The sequence below is a fragment of the Sinocyclocheilus grahami genome, unplaced genomic scaffold (assembly GCF_001515645.1).
Source record: "Sinocyclocheilus grahami isolate Dianchi unplaced genomic scaffold, SAMN03320097.WGS_v1.1 scaffold48.1, whole genome shotgun sequence".
Taxonomy (NCBI): domain Eukaryota; kingdom Metazoa; phylum Chordata; class Actinopteri; order Cypriniformes; family Cyprinidae; genus Sinocyclocheilus; species Sinocyclocheilus grahami.
In genome coordinates this window covers 2,309,371-2,324,147 of record NW_015505227.1, presented here as the reverse complement: position 1 = coordinate 2,324,147, position 14,777 = coordinate 2,309,371, and the positions used below count along the sequence as shown (strand labels likewise).

The window sequence follows — 14,777 nt, the reverse complement described above, 5'->3', positions numbered from 1 at the left end:
AATTGAGCTAATTGTTTATTTTAAAAGTGCTTTATTATGCGTTTAAATTGCATAATTAAATTTGCTTGTGTGTTGCTATTAAATACATTGTTTTTGTTGGAAGTCTTTCTAAAGGCTTCAAATATGTTGTACTCTTAACTTGTACACTATGTATTTATTCAATTTCAATCAATTCAACTTTAGTGACTTCTTTTATAGGACATTAGATCATACTTAAACTTGTATTAGATTTGAGAAACGTATTTTATTGTGAGGGGCTTGATTATATCAGATGTACTCATTATTTACCATTGGAATTGTATGTAAAATAAAACGCTGCTTGTAATATAATGTAAATAAACCTTTAAATCAAACATTTCTATAAACCCACATGTCTTTTTGTGGGTTTGATCAACAGGTTTTATTTTTTTTAAAGAGACATCTATTTTCAAAAAAGACATCTAGTTTAGATGAGATAAGCTGGAAAGATTTTTAGGTATATTAATGTATATTAAATGAAAGGAAAGACAGTTTGTTCAAAAATTGCTATTATATATATGTGCAACTAAATGGTTTCAGGAGTTGGAAGTAATTCTAATACTTACTGCTTAGATTAATAAAGCTGGATTTGCAGGATTTTACAAACCCAGATTATGATGTGTTATTGCTAAAACAGCAGAGAGGGTCTCACATCATTTGAGTGGCATCGTGGGAAATCACAGGGAACTGCCAATCATTCTCAACTTCCTCCAAGAGGGCATAAATGGCATCACTCTTAGCCAGTATTTAGTTTAATCCCAAACATCTGCTTTCAAACCGTATACCCAATGCTGTTTAAGACAAATGTAACAGGTTGTTAAATTATATATATATATATAATGCATTAAACTATTTGCATGGTCTTTACGTTGAAATTGTATTATTCCTTATTCCAAGAGAGGGATAACAAAAACTTCTATTTTTGAAAACTTTAAATCAGATTTGAATCTGCTGTTTTGTTTTTGTTTTGTTTGTTCTGGCCAAAGTATGCAGATAACTGCTCAAGCGAAGACTGAAATCAACGTGTTTTGATTACTTTTTGTAACATTTGTGTTCTCATATTTGTTCATGCATAAAATATAACAAAATTTCTCATATTTAAAAGGGATTCAATTCTCTTTTTAACGGTTTAATTTAAAGAATTGTTTAAAGTGCTACTTCCAATCCAATATCAAAAAATGATCAGACACTTGTATTTTTTAAAAGGTAATTATTTAATTTACAATTGTTCTTAGTCAGATTTAATTAATGATTAATGATCAAAATTATTTATTTTCAGATTCGGTTATTACTACATTTAATTTATAATTGATAAAGTCTGAAAAGTTAATAAAGGTTGTAAAGATCTATCAGTATTTCCTTCCATGATGAGAATTGTATATGCAAGCATGAATATACAAAAGAAGCAAGAAAACACATATGGAAACATTCAAGCAAACCAGAAATAATGTCTTTACTTCTTGCACTCTTAGACCTTCTTCTGAAAAAAATCCTTGAGGTGATCATGTGGGTTGCACAAATATGCACACTAATCTGCCTTTCTTGTGATAGAAAAAAAATGAAAATCTATTTTGGGTCATATAAAAAACTTTAGCTCTAATTTTGTTCTATAAAAAATCATACAATAAAAAGTAATTTACACACAATAGTGTTGTATTCCTAAACCTAGACTGCATTTCCACAATGACACAATGTCTTATTGTGGTTATTATTTTTTCTTATGTAACATTTCTCACTTTTTTTCTATGAAAAGAGGCTGATTAAAAATGCATCACCGATTACATAAAAAATGCTTAACCGTCTATGATTTTTTTTCAGCTTCAGTCTTCCCTTTCCAAGTTTAAGCCTGACCTTGCCTCTAGTCTCTAGTATGCAAATGTTGCTTTCCAAATATTAACTGTTCGAAAATATTCTAAGAATTACATCAGAAACTTGCCTTACAATTACATACATAGGCATGTAAGCCAATGAGACAACACTGGACCATATGCATGGGGTCGGACCAAAACTAACTTAAGCTTTGTTTATCAGGTTTAATTGTGTTACTTTGTGTCTTTCTGATTTTTTTTTACACCGTTCATTAGGCTATTTTCTCCAAAAAGTAACCTTAAGTTACTGAAATCAACTGAATAGCATGTAAACTGTAAATAAACACTTTCACACTATTCTTAGAGTCGGTCTTGCTTCTTTTCAGAACTTCCTTCCCACCATGCTTTGTTCCTCTGAGTAAGATCCAGAGCCTTACTGCTAAACTCATATTTTACAGCATTTAAAACCACTGTTATCAATAAAATAATTATTTAGTGTAATAAACATCGCAACAGTTTTCACTTATGCACCATCAGACTCTTAAATTCCTTGTTGTCCTGGATGAGCTCCATGACTGTGGTCCTCCTCACCCAGAACAGAGATGCCCTACCCCCACACCAGCTATTCCTCATCCCCCTCACAGTGTGTGGTCAGGTCACAATCTCAGAGTACCTCTTAAACTCACAGGGGGTTGTATTGACATGCCAATTCCTTCACAGGACCACAAAGTGCACCCCCTTGCAAGTTACTGAGTGTAACAGGACTATGAAAAGAAATTCATATCTCTTGCAATGCAGTTTTGCATGATTATTGTTGCCATTATAGTCTACACGCGCATTAGACCCAATAACTTTAAAGCTAACTCAGTGTTTAGACAGAGGCCATCAGATCAGTGACTCCTTTAGTTCTTAGCAGATCTACCCTGCATGTCAGCTGGTGTTGCAGCAGAGATATCAAGCTATGATGTGCAACTGAATGCTCAATGCATATACGTCTAATAGTGAATTACCTACGAATGGCCTGGAGACACGACAAAGAGCATACGCTTATGAATGGTGGCGAATGAACATGAAAATCAGGAGAGTAATCATCAAATCAGTCTTTATTTACATTGTAGTAAACCTTGCGCGAGAGAACCTCGAGATGCCTAGGCCGAAGTGCATCAGGGCATGCTTCATACTTACCCAGACATTAAAAAGACGGCGATTAATCACTACAGACGTGTTACACAATTCAGATATCTTTAATCAACTCATCCTTGAATTAGACATCCTTGCGCTTGAGTTGTGCTTCGAGCCCGTCATGTGTGATTTAAACATGCGCGAAGCTCAAGGAACTAATGGAATGGGTTTCGTGAGGATCTGCGCGCATGTTTCAGTCTGAATGTTGGTCGAAATACATTTCATTGAGCAGCAGTTCTGGGCCATCGTAGTGTTCTTGCGAGACGCGCCTCGCTTCTCACTCTTGCTGTAATGGACGGGGAGCCATTTTCTCACAGAGAGTCGGTACTGCCGCCACGTGTACAATTTGAGAGCCACGTAACAAAAGTAACCGCTTGAAAATCCCATTTGATTTGCGTTTAACTCATTTGAATGGGGATTTGTGGTCAGATTTTTCAGACATGAGTATAACGCTGAAAAATCCTCGCAATGAAACATCATACACCGCGTGTGCACACACTAGGCAATGCAACAGTTGCTCACTTCCTGTTGGCAGGCGGTATCCCCGGCGCTAGGCCCTGGCCTGCTGTCTTCTCATGACTCGCTTTGACGCGACATGGAGGTGAGCACGAGAACTTTCGAGATCTCTGTGGAAGCGTGTCCCTCAAGCTTCGGGGAGCTCGCTGCTGGAGCTGACCCGTTACAGTAAAACTGGATTCTGCGTTACCCGCACTGCCAAGCTCCCAAGAGCCGAATTAAAAAGGAGAGTGTTTCAATAAAAACCATGCATTGAATATGTCTTACTGCTTAGTATTTACTCCCACCTCAAAAATGTTTGCCATAAACTTTGGTTGTAAAACTACTCGAATTAAATATTTTACTTCGCCCTGGTCGTGACCCACGGCTAACAATGTCGCGTGGGCTACATAAAGGCCATTCGTTTTAGGATTCGATATGCGCGTTTCATGATCAACTTTAGCTGCTTGCGTAAGGCTACAGACGAGCACGCGACTATGAAAAGGGCAAGGATAAGAGAAGCAGCCGAGGGCTTTTATTTACACGTAGACTATAATGACACCAAATGGCCTGTAAATGGTCTTGTTGAAATCCGAGATGTTTTTGTGCATGAAGAAACAAAACGTTAAAAGAAAACCGGGAAACGTGACGTTGAGCACGCAAGTAAAACTGGAGCATGTGTGGGCTAGTGTGAATCTGTATGTCTGTGCATGCAGAGCATATACGGTGCAATGTACAGAAAATGTTCTTGTATTTCCAAGCACAGCTTGAGAGAGAGAGAGAGAGAGAGCGCGGAGGACCGGCCCCTTCTCTAGCTACTCTGAGACCACGTGGTTTCTTCTTTGCAAACAAAAAAAATTAGTAAATTCGACTCGGTTTTAGAGGCGGTGCCATCGCCGAGCGGTAGGATCTGTGTGACAGTGCAGGGTACAGCTTTAGGTTGAGGGGCAGCGAGAGGAAAGAATTTCTCCCGATCCCGCTAAATACTCGCCACTATTCCATCGTAACAAAACATCAGCTTAATTCAAACTGATATCATTTCTACACCGTGCTGGGAATTCGCGAAGCTTGCTACAGTGAAGAATATATGCCACTCGCCTGCAGGACTTAATCAGACTACAGCGCTACTGTTAGTCGAACTTTCCCCTTTTTTATTTTGGACTGTCTTGCAGTTTGATTTTTTTTTTTTCCTCCCCGTTTTTAATTCCAACCGGCTGACAGCTACATGATTTTGTGATCTGCGCGTGCCTTAGTCCTTTTTCAAAATTAATAGCGTTCTGCCGAAAAGTTTTATTTTCATTTCTATTTTTTCTGGGGGGGGGAGCGTTAGTTTTTCCACGATGAACAAGCTATATATTGGAAATCTCCATGAAAACGTGACCGCAGAGGACTTGGTTAAAACCTTTGAAGATAACAAGATCCCATACTCTGGACAGTTTCTCATGAAAACTGGCTATGCGTTTGTTGATTGCCCGGACGACCAATGGGCAATGAAAGCGATTGAAACATTTTCTGGTGAGTAAATTGATTTTAATGGGCCTTTCGTTGCCGGTTTTCTTTCGAAACTTACCCTGGTTAAGCTCCCATAAGTGTTTTGGTTGTTTATAATTCAATTCCACTGTTTTACTAAAGACCTCGGGGTTTTATTGTGAAAGAGAATCAGTTTCTAGTGCCATTGAAGTCAGGGCAATGTAAGACACTTATAGTGCAAAAGTGCCTGAGACACTGAACTTTTAAGAGCAGAGGGTTTGCAGACACTAAAAGCATTCATACACACATCAACCACGACTTGACTTTCTTTGCTCTGACAGGTTTAAACCGTGCCGTGTATTCTCCTGTTACAAATAGCTATATATTTAGCGATTCTGATTGTGAACTGTAGGACGGAGTTCTCCTAATCTCAATCTTTAGGTTTAGTCCAACCTACCCGGCACAGCTATAGAATCGGGTCCCACCCCTCCCCCTTTTGGCTAATAGGCCAGTGGAGCTAAAATGAAACGTGTTTCGTGAAGCCCTATTGAGTTAACAGGCACACTACTGAGGGAAACCTTCTTGCCTTTAATATATCCGGCCATGTAGCATTCTTACATGCAGACTTAAACAATGCCATTTCACTGCATCTGTCCCACTGACCACAGAGTCTCTTCTCGGTTCTCCACATAGGCTATGTAGCATGTGATGTGTGCTCTATATAGCACGAAGGTCGCCATGCCGATAAGGATCCAGCTAAAACTATCCACCACATGAAGTCATGCACGGTCAAGATTTCATCTTCAGCTGTTCTTTTTATCGCTATATGCCTCTTAGGTCTCAAGTAGACACGAACAACAAATAATACCCTACACATATGGATTCTGTCAAACAGTTGACGCCAATAGCTTGTGTAGCCCTGACCAGTGAACCTTGAAAGCGTCCTAAGAATTCTGTCATTTGACCTGTGCCAACTAATTTTTTTATTTCAAATTTTTTTTAGTTGCATTACTTTTTATTAACACCTACCCTAGCGACCACAACACCTCAAAAGCTCGTTTAGGCCATTCGCAATGCAAGTTATACAGTAAAAAAAAAAAAAATCTTCACACAGGGAGGTATAACGAAACATACATGGAAATCTTTGAGGCACATATTTATTATGTTTTAGTTTTTAAAGTCGACTTGGGGCCATTTAAGTAAGATGGTGGTCTCTTTTGTGAGTGGGATTTAAAAAAAAAAAGAAGGAAAAAATAATAATTTCTTTCCTTTTTCCAGGTAAAGTGGAACTTCACGGCAAACGAATTGAGGTCGAACATTCTGTCCCTAAGAAGCAGAGGTATTTGCTTTCTCTTGAATCGTTCAACAATTGCTAGCTTACTGTATAGCCTATATGTCATGGCGGTGGTACAAATATGTGTACAATGTAACCAGTACTTCGCTGTGTGCTTAAATTGTGGACCTGTTTGGTTGTAACACTCAAGTTGTTGTTACTTTTTAAGAGTCTAGCTCTCTGTATACGAATATTCTTTGTTTCTCTTCACGTGACGGATCTTATAGTGCTTGGATATTCAAGTGGCATATGCTCTAGCATTACACCACGTGCTGTTACATTCATAGTTACTACGGCGCTGTATAGCACTCATCTCCTACGTTAGGCATATGCATGCGTTTTTGTCAAACATATAACAATGCTGGTCTCCGTGCCATTTCAATCACGTGTTCCCTGTTGATTAGGCCTTGGCCTACTGCAAGGCCTAGGCCTCGGTGCTTGATTCGTTTAAACAATTCATGCAACACAGATTTAGTTTTCTTGCCCGCTATGGTTTTAAAAGCTGCTATTACTTTGCAACACCATCGTTGTTCGTTCTTTTGTTACGGATATTTAAAGGGTAGACTTTGTAGGGAACGCCGCGTCAGGTCAGCGCAGGAGAAACAAAGCGTAGCCTATATGTATGGCTGTGTTCCATAAACGGTACAGTTTGAAAGATTTGTTGTCTAAATGATCATTTCCCCGTATTTTTGCCGTTTGTTATGAGTAAATGTGAATATCAGAGCAACTTTTGCTGTTTAAAATTGAAAATGATCTTCAGAAATCGATTTATTTGTGTTCTGGGGAGTTTGCATGGCGCGCAGAAGACTGTTTATGTGGAACAAAAAGTCTCCCCCTTCGTCCCCACCCAACTCAACGCTGCTTCTTACCTCTTTACACCCTAAATGCATTTCCCCCCCGCAACCATTCGAGCTACACCTGTTAACCTGGCGTATAACTCGATGGTATTGTGTTTTGAAACGTTACATCCTGTGGTGAAACGATATGTGCTAAAGAATATAAATAAATAATTTGCAGTTAATATGTGAGATTCTGCTTCTCATATATGTTTGGATAATTCTGTGGTGGATACATTGTTTTGATGGACGGCTTTCTAACCAGTTGAACCAGTTCTTTATTCGGGTTCCTCTGCTTTACGCGCTTTAGACATAAATCTGTTGACAGGGATGTTGTGAGAAAACGTATGCTTTGCATATTTGATATTACACTCTACCTATGATATACCCGTTTTTGGATTTTTGCATATTTGTTATGGATGAGCATTACGCGTCTCCAAATGTATATACTGATAACGCGGACTTTTCTTAAAATTATCCTTAATTATTTTGTAACAGATACACGTTTTAAATGGATCTTAATGGCACACGTTGTGATTAGTGTTGGGAGGCCAGCGTTACACTGGTAGTATGACACGTGGTCGCCATCAGTGGGAAGAGTATCTAACCTCAGCAATTGAGAAAATGGCGTACAATGTAGCCCTCTGTAGAAGGCTCCATTCGAAAGCACTGGGGCATTAACGTGAATGGTTGCAGATACATATTTACAAATTCATTTGATAGCTTCATGTAAACAGTTTACTGATCCACGAACGAATCCTCAATATAATTGCTAGGTGAGGTATATTAGCTAAAAATACCTTTTGCTCTTAAACTCACATATTTTGCCATTTATGTTTATAACTTAAGGGACTTTTTTTTTCTCCCTGTGTGCGTATGATAATTTTAGAATTCATATAGGCTAGTCTGCTCTGGTGAGACGCTGTGTGGTTCTTTTGATTTGAAAATTCCAAGTAACCAGAACGCACGTGCGCACACACAAAACACAACCAGAGTTGTGGAAAATGCATTAGAAATGTTAATTAGAGTGGAACTGTTACTCGTCGCCATTTTGATAAACATCTTTGTGGGGCTGGCCTCTGAGGTGCAGCAGCGTACACCCCCCCCCCAGGTCAGCATATATGTTGATTTGACCCTTTGTTATGTTGTATGCTTATGTGCTGCTTGAAATGTGACTTCAATTGCTTCAAGGTTCATTTGTTGGTTTGGAGAAGTGTGAATGCAGGATGAGTTACAAGATTTGGGGTGGGGTGGATGGTCAGAGCAGCTCATTTCCTATTGTGCGCACTCCTTGCGTTTGGTAACATGGGGTCTGTCTTATGTAACGCTCGTAAGTGAAATAAGAAATGTGTTTTGTTGACGCCGTTGTTGAAAATAAATAAACTTGTCGAAACATAAAGGCCACCAATAGCTGATATCAAGAGCATTTTTATTCAGTTGTTTAAAGTAATATGCATGTAAGGTAGTTGTTGGTAAAACTGAAATTAAATGTGTGCAAAGAATAGAGTGAAGACCATAGAGGGTGTAGTGAGAGTAAGCCATAATGGTTTGTGCATAGAGCTGTGTGGGCGGCTCCGTGTCTCACGCCTTGAGTTTCTCCCTGCTTTATGTAATGTTGCATTGGTGTGACGGGGCCATTTGCAATGGCTTGATGGGCCACTTTTGAAGTTCTTCGGCAGGAGCGATATAGAGACAAGGGGAAGAGCCACACCTTTATGACAATACCGGGTGTTAAAAGTGTAACAATGGCCCTTCCCCCTTTTTCCAGATGCTACTCTGCGTGCTCCCTTCCCCTTGTAAGCACCTATCAAGATCCAGCAAGCAGCAGGATCTTAAAAAAATTCTCATTGTAACACAACAGGGATGTATATTGACAAATTGTGGCAGTGCTGGCAAATTCTTTGTGAACTGAACAATGTCGTAGAGAAGTAGTGCAAGAGGCCAGTATGGTGCAAGTCACTGGTGTAGAGCTGCAATAGAAATATATATTTTAAATACACTAGTAAGAATTGCAATGAAGGAATACTTTGGCAAACGTGAACTAGAATGACTGAAAAAATGAATTATTATTTCCAAAAAGGGAGTTTAAAATAATGTAGCAGCTCTTCTGATTGTATGTGTGTATTCGTGAGTAGTACGTGGAAAAAAAGTGAAAAGTGTAAACACTAACTGTGTTCAAGTTTATTGATAAATAGTGAAGGGGAAGACCTGTTGCGGTGTGTGTGTGTGTGTAGTGTTTGTAGTTTCTCCCTGTTGGGTTTTTCCCCCTCATGATATTCCGTATTTTGACCGTTCAGCCTTGATTTTTCTTTCAAGTGCTCAATTTTGGAGTAAGCTAGAGACCCTCATTTACCATGGCCCATGTTTCCTGTCAAATCCATTGTGATTAAATTAGAGAGAATTTTTTTTTTTTAAAGAACCGCAATAAATACATTGTCTGCTGTCTTGCAATTAGTGAGTGCTGTAAATAGCCTGTTTTATGTGTGTGTTTTTTTGTACATTTTATATACAAAGTAATACACCCAATATCTAACAAATGCTTTGGTTGCTTTGACTGAAGGAAAAACCTACAGGCTTACAGCAAGGTTGAAATAACAGCAGTTTTGTATAAGTAACCCTTAAGGAAGGATTTGTGAATTTAAAGAAACTGTCTCACCAGACCTTTGCAAAGTGGATTCGGGGGGGGAGGCGGGGGGGACGCTTCAGCTTTGAATCGAATCACAACGTTTCGCCGGGTAAATAAACGAGCGTGTTGAGATTGCATGCTCAGGCCGTCTTAAGCCACACTTGCCTGCTCTGTCCTCTCTCGTTCTCTCGCTGGCTCCCTCCCTCCTTTTCTCTCTGTCCTTTTCTCTCCATCTCCGCTAGTGATTGTAGTACTACAGAAGGCAGGGGGAGGGGTTTTACGAAGAAGGAGGTGCGACCAATCGGGGGCCAGGAACACCTGTGTAGAGTTACTCAAGAAGCCGTTGATGGTGCTGCATGCGAGGCAACCTCGTTCTCATTCTTCCTCTCTCTCTCGCTCGCTCTCTCTCTCCCAGCAGCATGCTTGCTTGAGTGCAGTTTTTTCCCTTTACTCTTCCTGGCTTGCACTTTTGCTCTGCCTGTCTCTTTCTCTTACTCTTTTCCTCTCTTTGTCCCTCTGTATTGCATAGGCTGTCTTTCCTTCTGCTGCGAGACATGCATTTTTATTGATTCCCACATTTGCAGGGTTACAGAACATGCAGGCAGGCAGTCTTGTCAGTTCTGTCATATGACGTCCTACTCGCAGGGCTTGCCTGAGCAGGAAGAGGGAGGAGAGGAGGAAAGAAGACAGGAGATAAGAGGAGAAGAGGAGAAGAGGGGGTGGGGATTGAGGAGGGAATGCACAGCAGCACTTCCTTGTGGGCTTCCCTTTTTCTGCTGTTACGGAGAGCGATTCTCTCGAAACGACCGTTGTTTTGAACAGGGGAAAAAAGAGAGCTGGAGAATGAGGGACAAAGGGAAAAATGCTCATAGCACATAGACATGCTGAAAATGTGAAAGTTAAGTGTGCGTTGTGCCTTTAAGAGCACCCCTCCCATTTTAACCCCTCACCAATGTTGTCCTCTTCTCTCCCCCTTTCCCTATTTTGAACCATCTGTGCTGTTTTTTATTATATTTAAAAATGGATCGAAGTCCCTTTACCTCAGCTTTGCACTAGCATTCAGTACCACATGCACGTTCATACCCCCAAAGGCTTTTACACAAAAAGTAGCTGATTTTGTGTAAATAAGCTACAATACATGATAAAAGTGAGTGTTTGTATGTTTGAGTTATGTCTCCTAATAAGCTTTTTTGATGTGTGTTGAGAGAGGGTTTGGATGAACAGAGTTGGTAAGAGCTGATTGTTGTTCACTTCTGTGGTCAAGGAACTAGTAATGGAGAATAAGAACATTCTTTCTCTCCTTGTCCATTGATAACATTTGTGACATAAGGTGTCAGAAACCCTCTCTCAAAGATGAATATATTAACCGCAGAGTCTTGCTGTCACAAGGCAGCGTGAACAGGTGGATGGGACTTGGCTTGAAGTTCAAATCATTGGTTGGCGCCCTTTTGCAGCATGGCTGCCCAAGTTGCTGTGGGATGGGTTTCAGGGTCTTGCCTGATTCAGATTTGTTCATTTTTTTGCAGCATATGTAAAATGATTCAATTTGGGAACGGATTTAGAACATTTACATGTTTATTTAAATTGTAAACATCGAATAAATTTGACTTCTGTAGTAGCAAATAAAATAAGTTCACGTTGTGTTTAAACGGTTGACTTTTCTCCAAAAATGCTGCTGTTTGGGCTTCTTGGACAGAATTAATAAGAATTACTTGCGAATTCTCAAGCGTAATTTTTTTAACCTAACCTTTTGTTTTCTTTTGAATGTTCAGATAGCATTGTGGGTATTTCCTCAAAATGCAGTGCAGTGTGTTAGTCTAGGTCTGCGTGTGTTTTTGTTTTTTAGTGTGTGTGTGTGTGTGGGGGGGGGAGATGTGAGACTAGGGGTGTTTCCCAAGAGGAAAAATAGTTCATGGTGGTTTACCCCTCTGAAGTATGGGCCCCCTGCTTGCCCCATCCCCCCAATGACTCTTTATTTCTCTGGTGAACAGGCCGTTCTGAAGGCGTCGCCATCATAAACACTAGTGAACTGGGGGGGGGCCCTATTGAACCGAAAATTCTTTACATTTTTCTTTATCCTTTTTCCCCCAAATGGGCCAATGCACATGTATTGAATGCCTGGGTCATAGTACATATGATGTTGACAGAATGTTGACACAAGCGACTTGAACTGATTACTATTCATTCAAGTTCTCATTGCATATTTAAATGTATTTTCTTCTTGTTTAGGAGTGAAATAAATGAGTGTATTCCAAATTGGTTTTGTTGCACTTTAAATAATGACGCTATTTTGCACATTGTTCTTCTGCAGGATGTGTGTGTTAAAATGCTGCTGGCTTAAATCCCTGCACTATTTGTGCTCCTGATCCTGCTTGGGTGAAGCAAACTCATGCACAACAAACAAAGCAATTAAAATGTTGATTATTCTACTTATTTGGACAATATTTTATATTTATCCTCTTATATATTTGAATGAATAGTGTTAAAACTGAGATGAAGTTTCTAAAAGATACTGGCTAGCAAGTTGTTGGTTTTGACCTTACTTTGTGAGCTTTTTTATTTCTAAGTGTTAGTTCTAGTTTAACAGTGTGCTCAAGAAATGTCTTCAAATCACACACTTTGTCATTTGATTGCCATCTCTTTTTATTGACTCGTTCATAACTACTTTGCTTTTGCGATTATATTAAGGTATACAGGTCACTCAAAGCAATCCTGTTTTCCTGAGTATTTCCTGATTCACACATGGCCAAACATTTACTGTAGCATTTGTGGAATTGGGTTATAATAGAAGAAAGCTGGCCACCATCATGGCGAAAACTAGGCTTGGGACATTGTTATATGGCTCCTTATGATTTCTTGTGATGCCTCAGACAGTTTTGGTGTCATCTTCCAAAAACAAAAACAAAAAAACAATTCATACATGCTCCTATTAATAGCTTTACTCTTTTAGTGAATTGATTGAGCATATAATTGTTCCTTGCACCTACAAATAATTAGAAACTAAATTAATATCCAATTAGGTTCCATTTGTTTTCGTACATTGCAACAAATGGAGAATTATTTGAAAGCTCTTTCTCTCTGTTACATTAATAATTCAAAAAGGAGAAAAAATTAAATCCCGGAAAATTAAAAAATGAAGATATGAGTCAAGTCCTACAGAATCACATTACTGCTGTATTAATCATCACAAGAACGTTACACCACAACAGGGAAGATGTAATGTATTTTCTCTTTAGTGACCATCTCCCCTCTGTCTTTGTACAGTATCTGTAAATAATGTATGCATTTATATAATGTATCCATGTATGTAATGTGTGTTTTAGAGAGCTGTGTGCCAGCAAATTATTAATTGGATGCTGACCTGCCATTGCTAGCTGTTCACACCGAATAGACAGAACATTTTGTAAATTCGAACTCTTGAAGTCAGCATTAAATGCAAATTTACCATTTATTTTAATGTGTATGTTATTAATCTTATTGTGAATGATTCATCCATGCATACGTTTCATAAAAAAAAAAAATTACCTGCAATTTTAAATTAAAATATCATAACTGGGTTTTCCAGTGAAACGTCAGACTTCTCTCTGGTGAGGCATGCTGAACTTTTCCAGTCGTTTAGTCCACTTAAACCCTGCAGTTGCATTCAATGCTCATTTCAAAATTCGGCTAACAACAACGATGGATAGAATTTTTTACTGTTTCATAAAAAAAAAAAATTACCTGCAATTTTAAATTAAAATATCATAACTGGGTTTTCCAGTGAAACGTCAGACTTCTCTCTGGTGAGGCATGCTGAACTTTTCCAGTCGTTTAGTCCACTTAAACCCTGCAGTTGCATTCAATGCTCATTTCAAAATTCGGCTAACAACAACGATGGATAGAATTTTTTACAAATTTTCTGATAAATCATTACACTTGTATGTACGACATAGTAGGGAAAAAAGATTGATCAGTATTTGAATGTTTGTTTGCATTACGATTAGTTTAGTCATTTTTATTTTGATTTGTCCTTTGCACAGTCCATAATGTTCAATCTGTGTTCCTTCATTAGCTGAGGAAGAGTTACTTTCTGTCAAAACATTCATTGGCAAAGTCCACATTTTTTGTTTGTTTAAGTTATTTTAGCAGTATGAGAGCTAGCATTCAGTTGTCAATATATAAATGAACAAAAACAGAAGTTTGCAGTTGTTTAATTGCTCGATTTTGCTGTTCACCATGAAAATTCATCATAGGTGTGGAAGCATGAAAGTGACCGAGAACCTACATATTCACGTCTTTACACCATTCCCCTTCATGAGGCCATAGAGATCAGTCAACACTGTTCTTCTCTTTTTATGCTATTTTCTCTCTGTATCCCTCTTCCTCCCCCTCCCTCTCTTCTTCCACATTGCAATTCCCTCCTTACGAGTCCAAATCACTTAAAATGGAGCCTCTAGATCACATGGCCTCATAGCAGGCATGTGCTGGTATGGTCATGCTATCCTCCCTTTACACACACACACACACATGCATTTTAAAAGCATAGAAAGGGGGGAGGGGCTGGCAACACCCCCCTCAGACATACATGGAGTCATACCTTCCTCTTGCAGGGTAGAGAGCGTAGGCCTTCTCAGGCAGAGGAGAGCTGCCATGTGTATACACACACACACACACACACACACATATATATATATATATGTGTAAATAAGCTACAATACATGATAAAAGTGAGTGTTTGTATGTTTGAGTTATGTCTCCTAATAAGCTTTTTTGATGTGTGTTGAGAGAGGGTTTGGATGAACAGAGTTGGTAAGAGCTGATTGTTGTTCACTTCTGTGGTCAAGGAACTAGTAATGGAGAATAAGAACATTCTTTCTCTCCTTGTCCATTGATAACATTTGTGACATAAGGTGTCAGAAACCCTCTCTCAAAGATGAATATATTAACCGCAGAGTCTTGCTGTCACAAGGCAGCGTGAACAGGTGGATGGGACTTGGCTTGAAGTTCAAATCATTGGTTGGCGCCCTTTT

At 39.0% G+C, this 14,777-nt stretch overlaps 1 protein-coding gene across 2 annotated transcripts in view; it reads left to right on the top strand.

Moving 5' to 3' along the window:
- The first annotated feature begins 4,392 nt into the window (after window positions 1–4,392).
- The window catches only part of LOC107582884 (insulin-like growth factor 2 mRNA-binding protein 1), a 45,045-nt gene continuing 34,660 nt past the window's right edge, over window positions 4,393–14,777 (top strand). The window contains exons 1-2 of one of the 2 annotated variants that reach the window (XM_016268907.1): window positions 4,393–5,018; window positions 6,252–6,312. In XM_016268907.1, the coding sequence (XP_016124393.1) occupies window positions 4,844–5,018; window positions 6,252–6,312 (236 nt within the window). In that variant the 5' untranslated portion in view covers window positions 4,393–4,843. Of the gene's footprint in view, window positions 5,019–5,638; window positions 5,762–6,251; window positions 6,313–14,777 lie in introns of those variants that run through there. The other variant, XM_016268908.1, reaches the window with a different exon arrangement.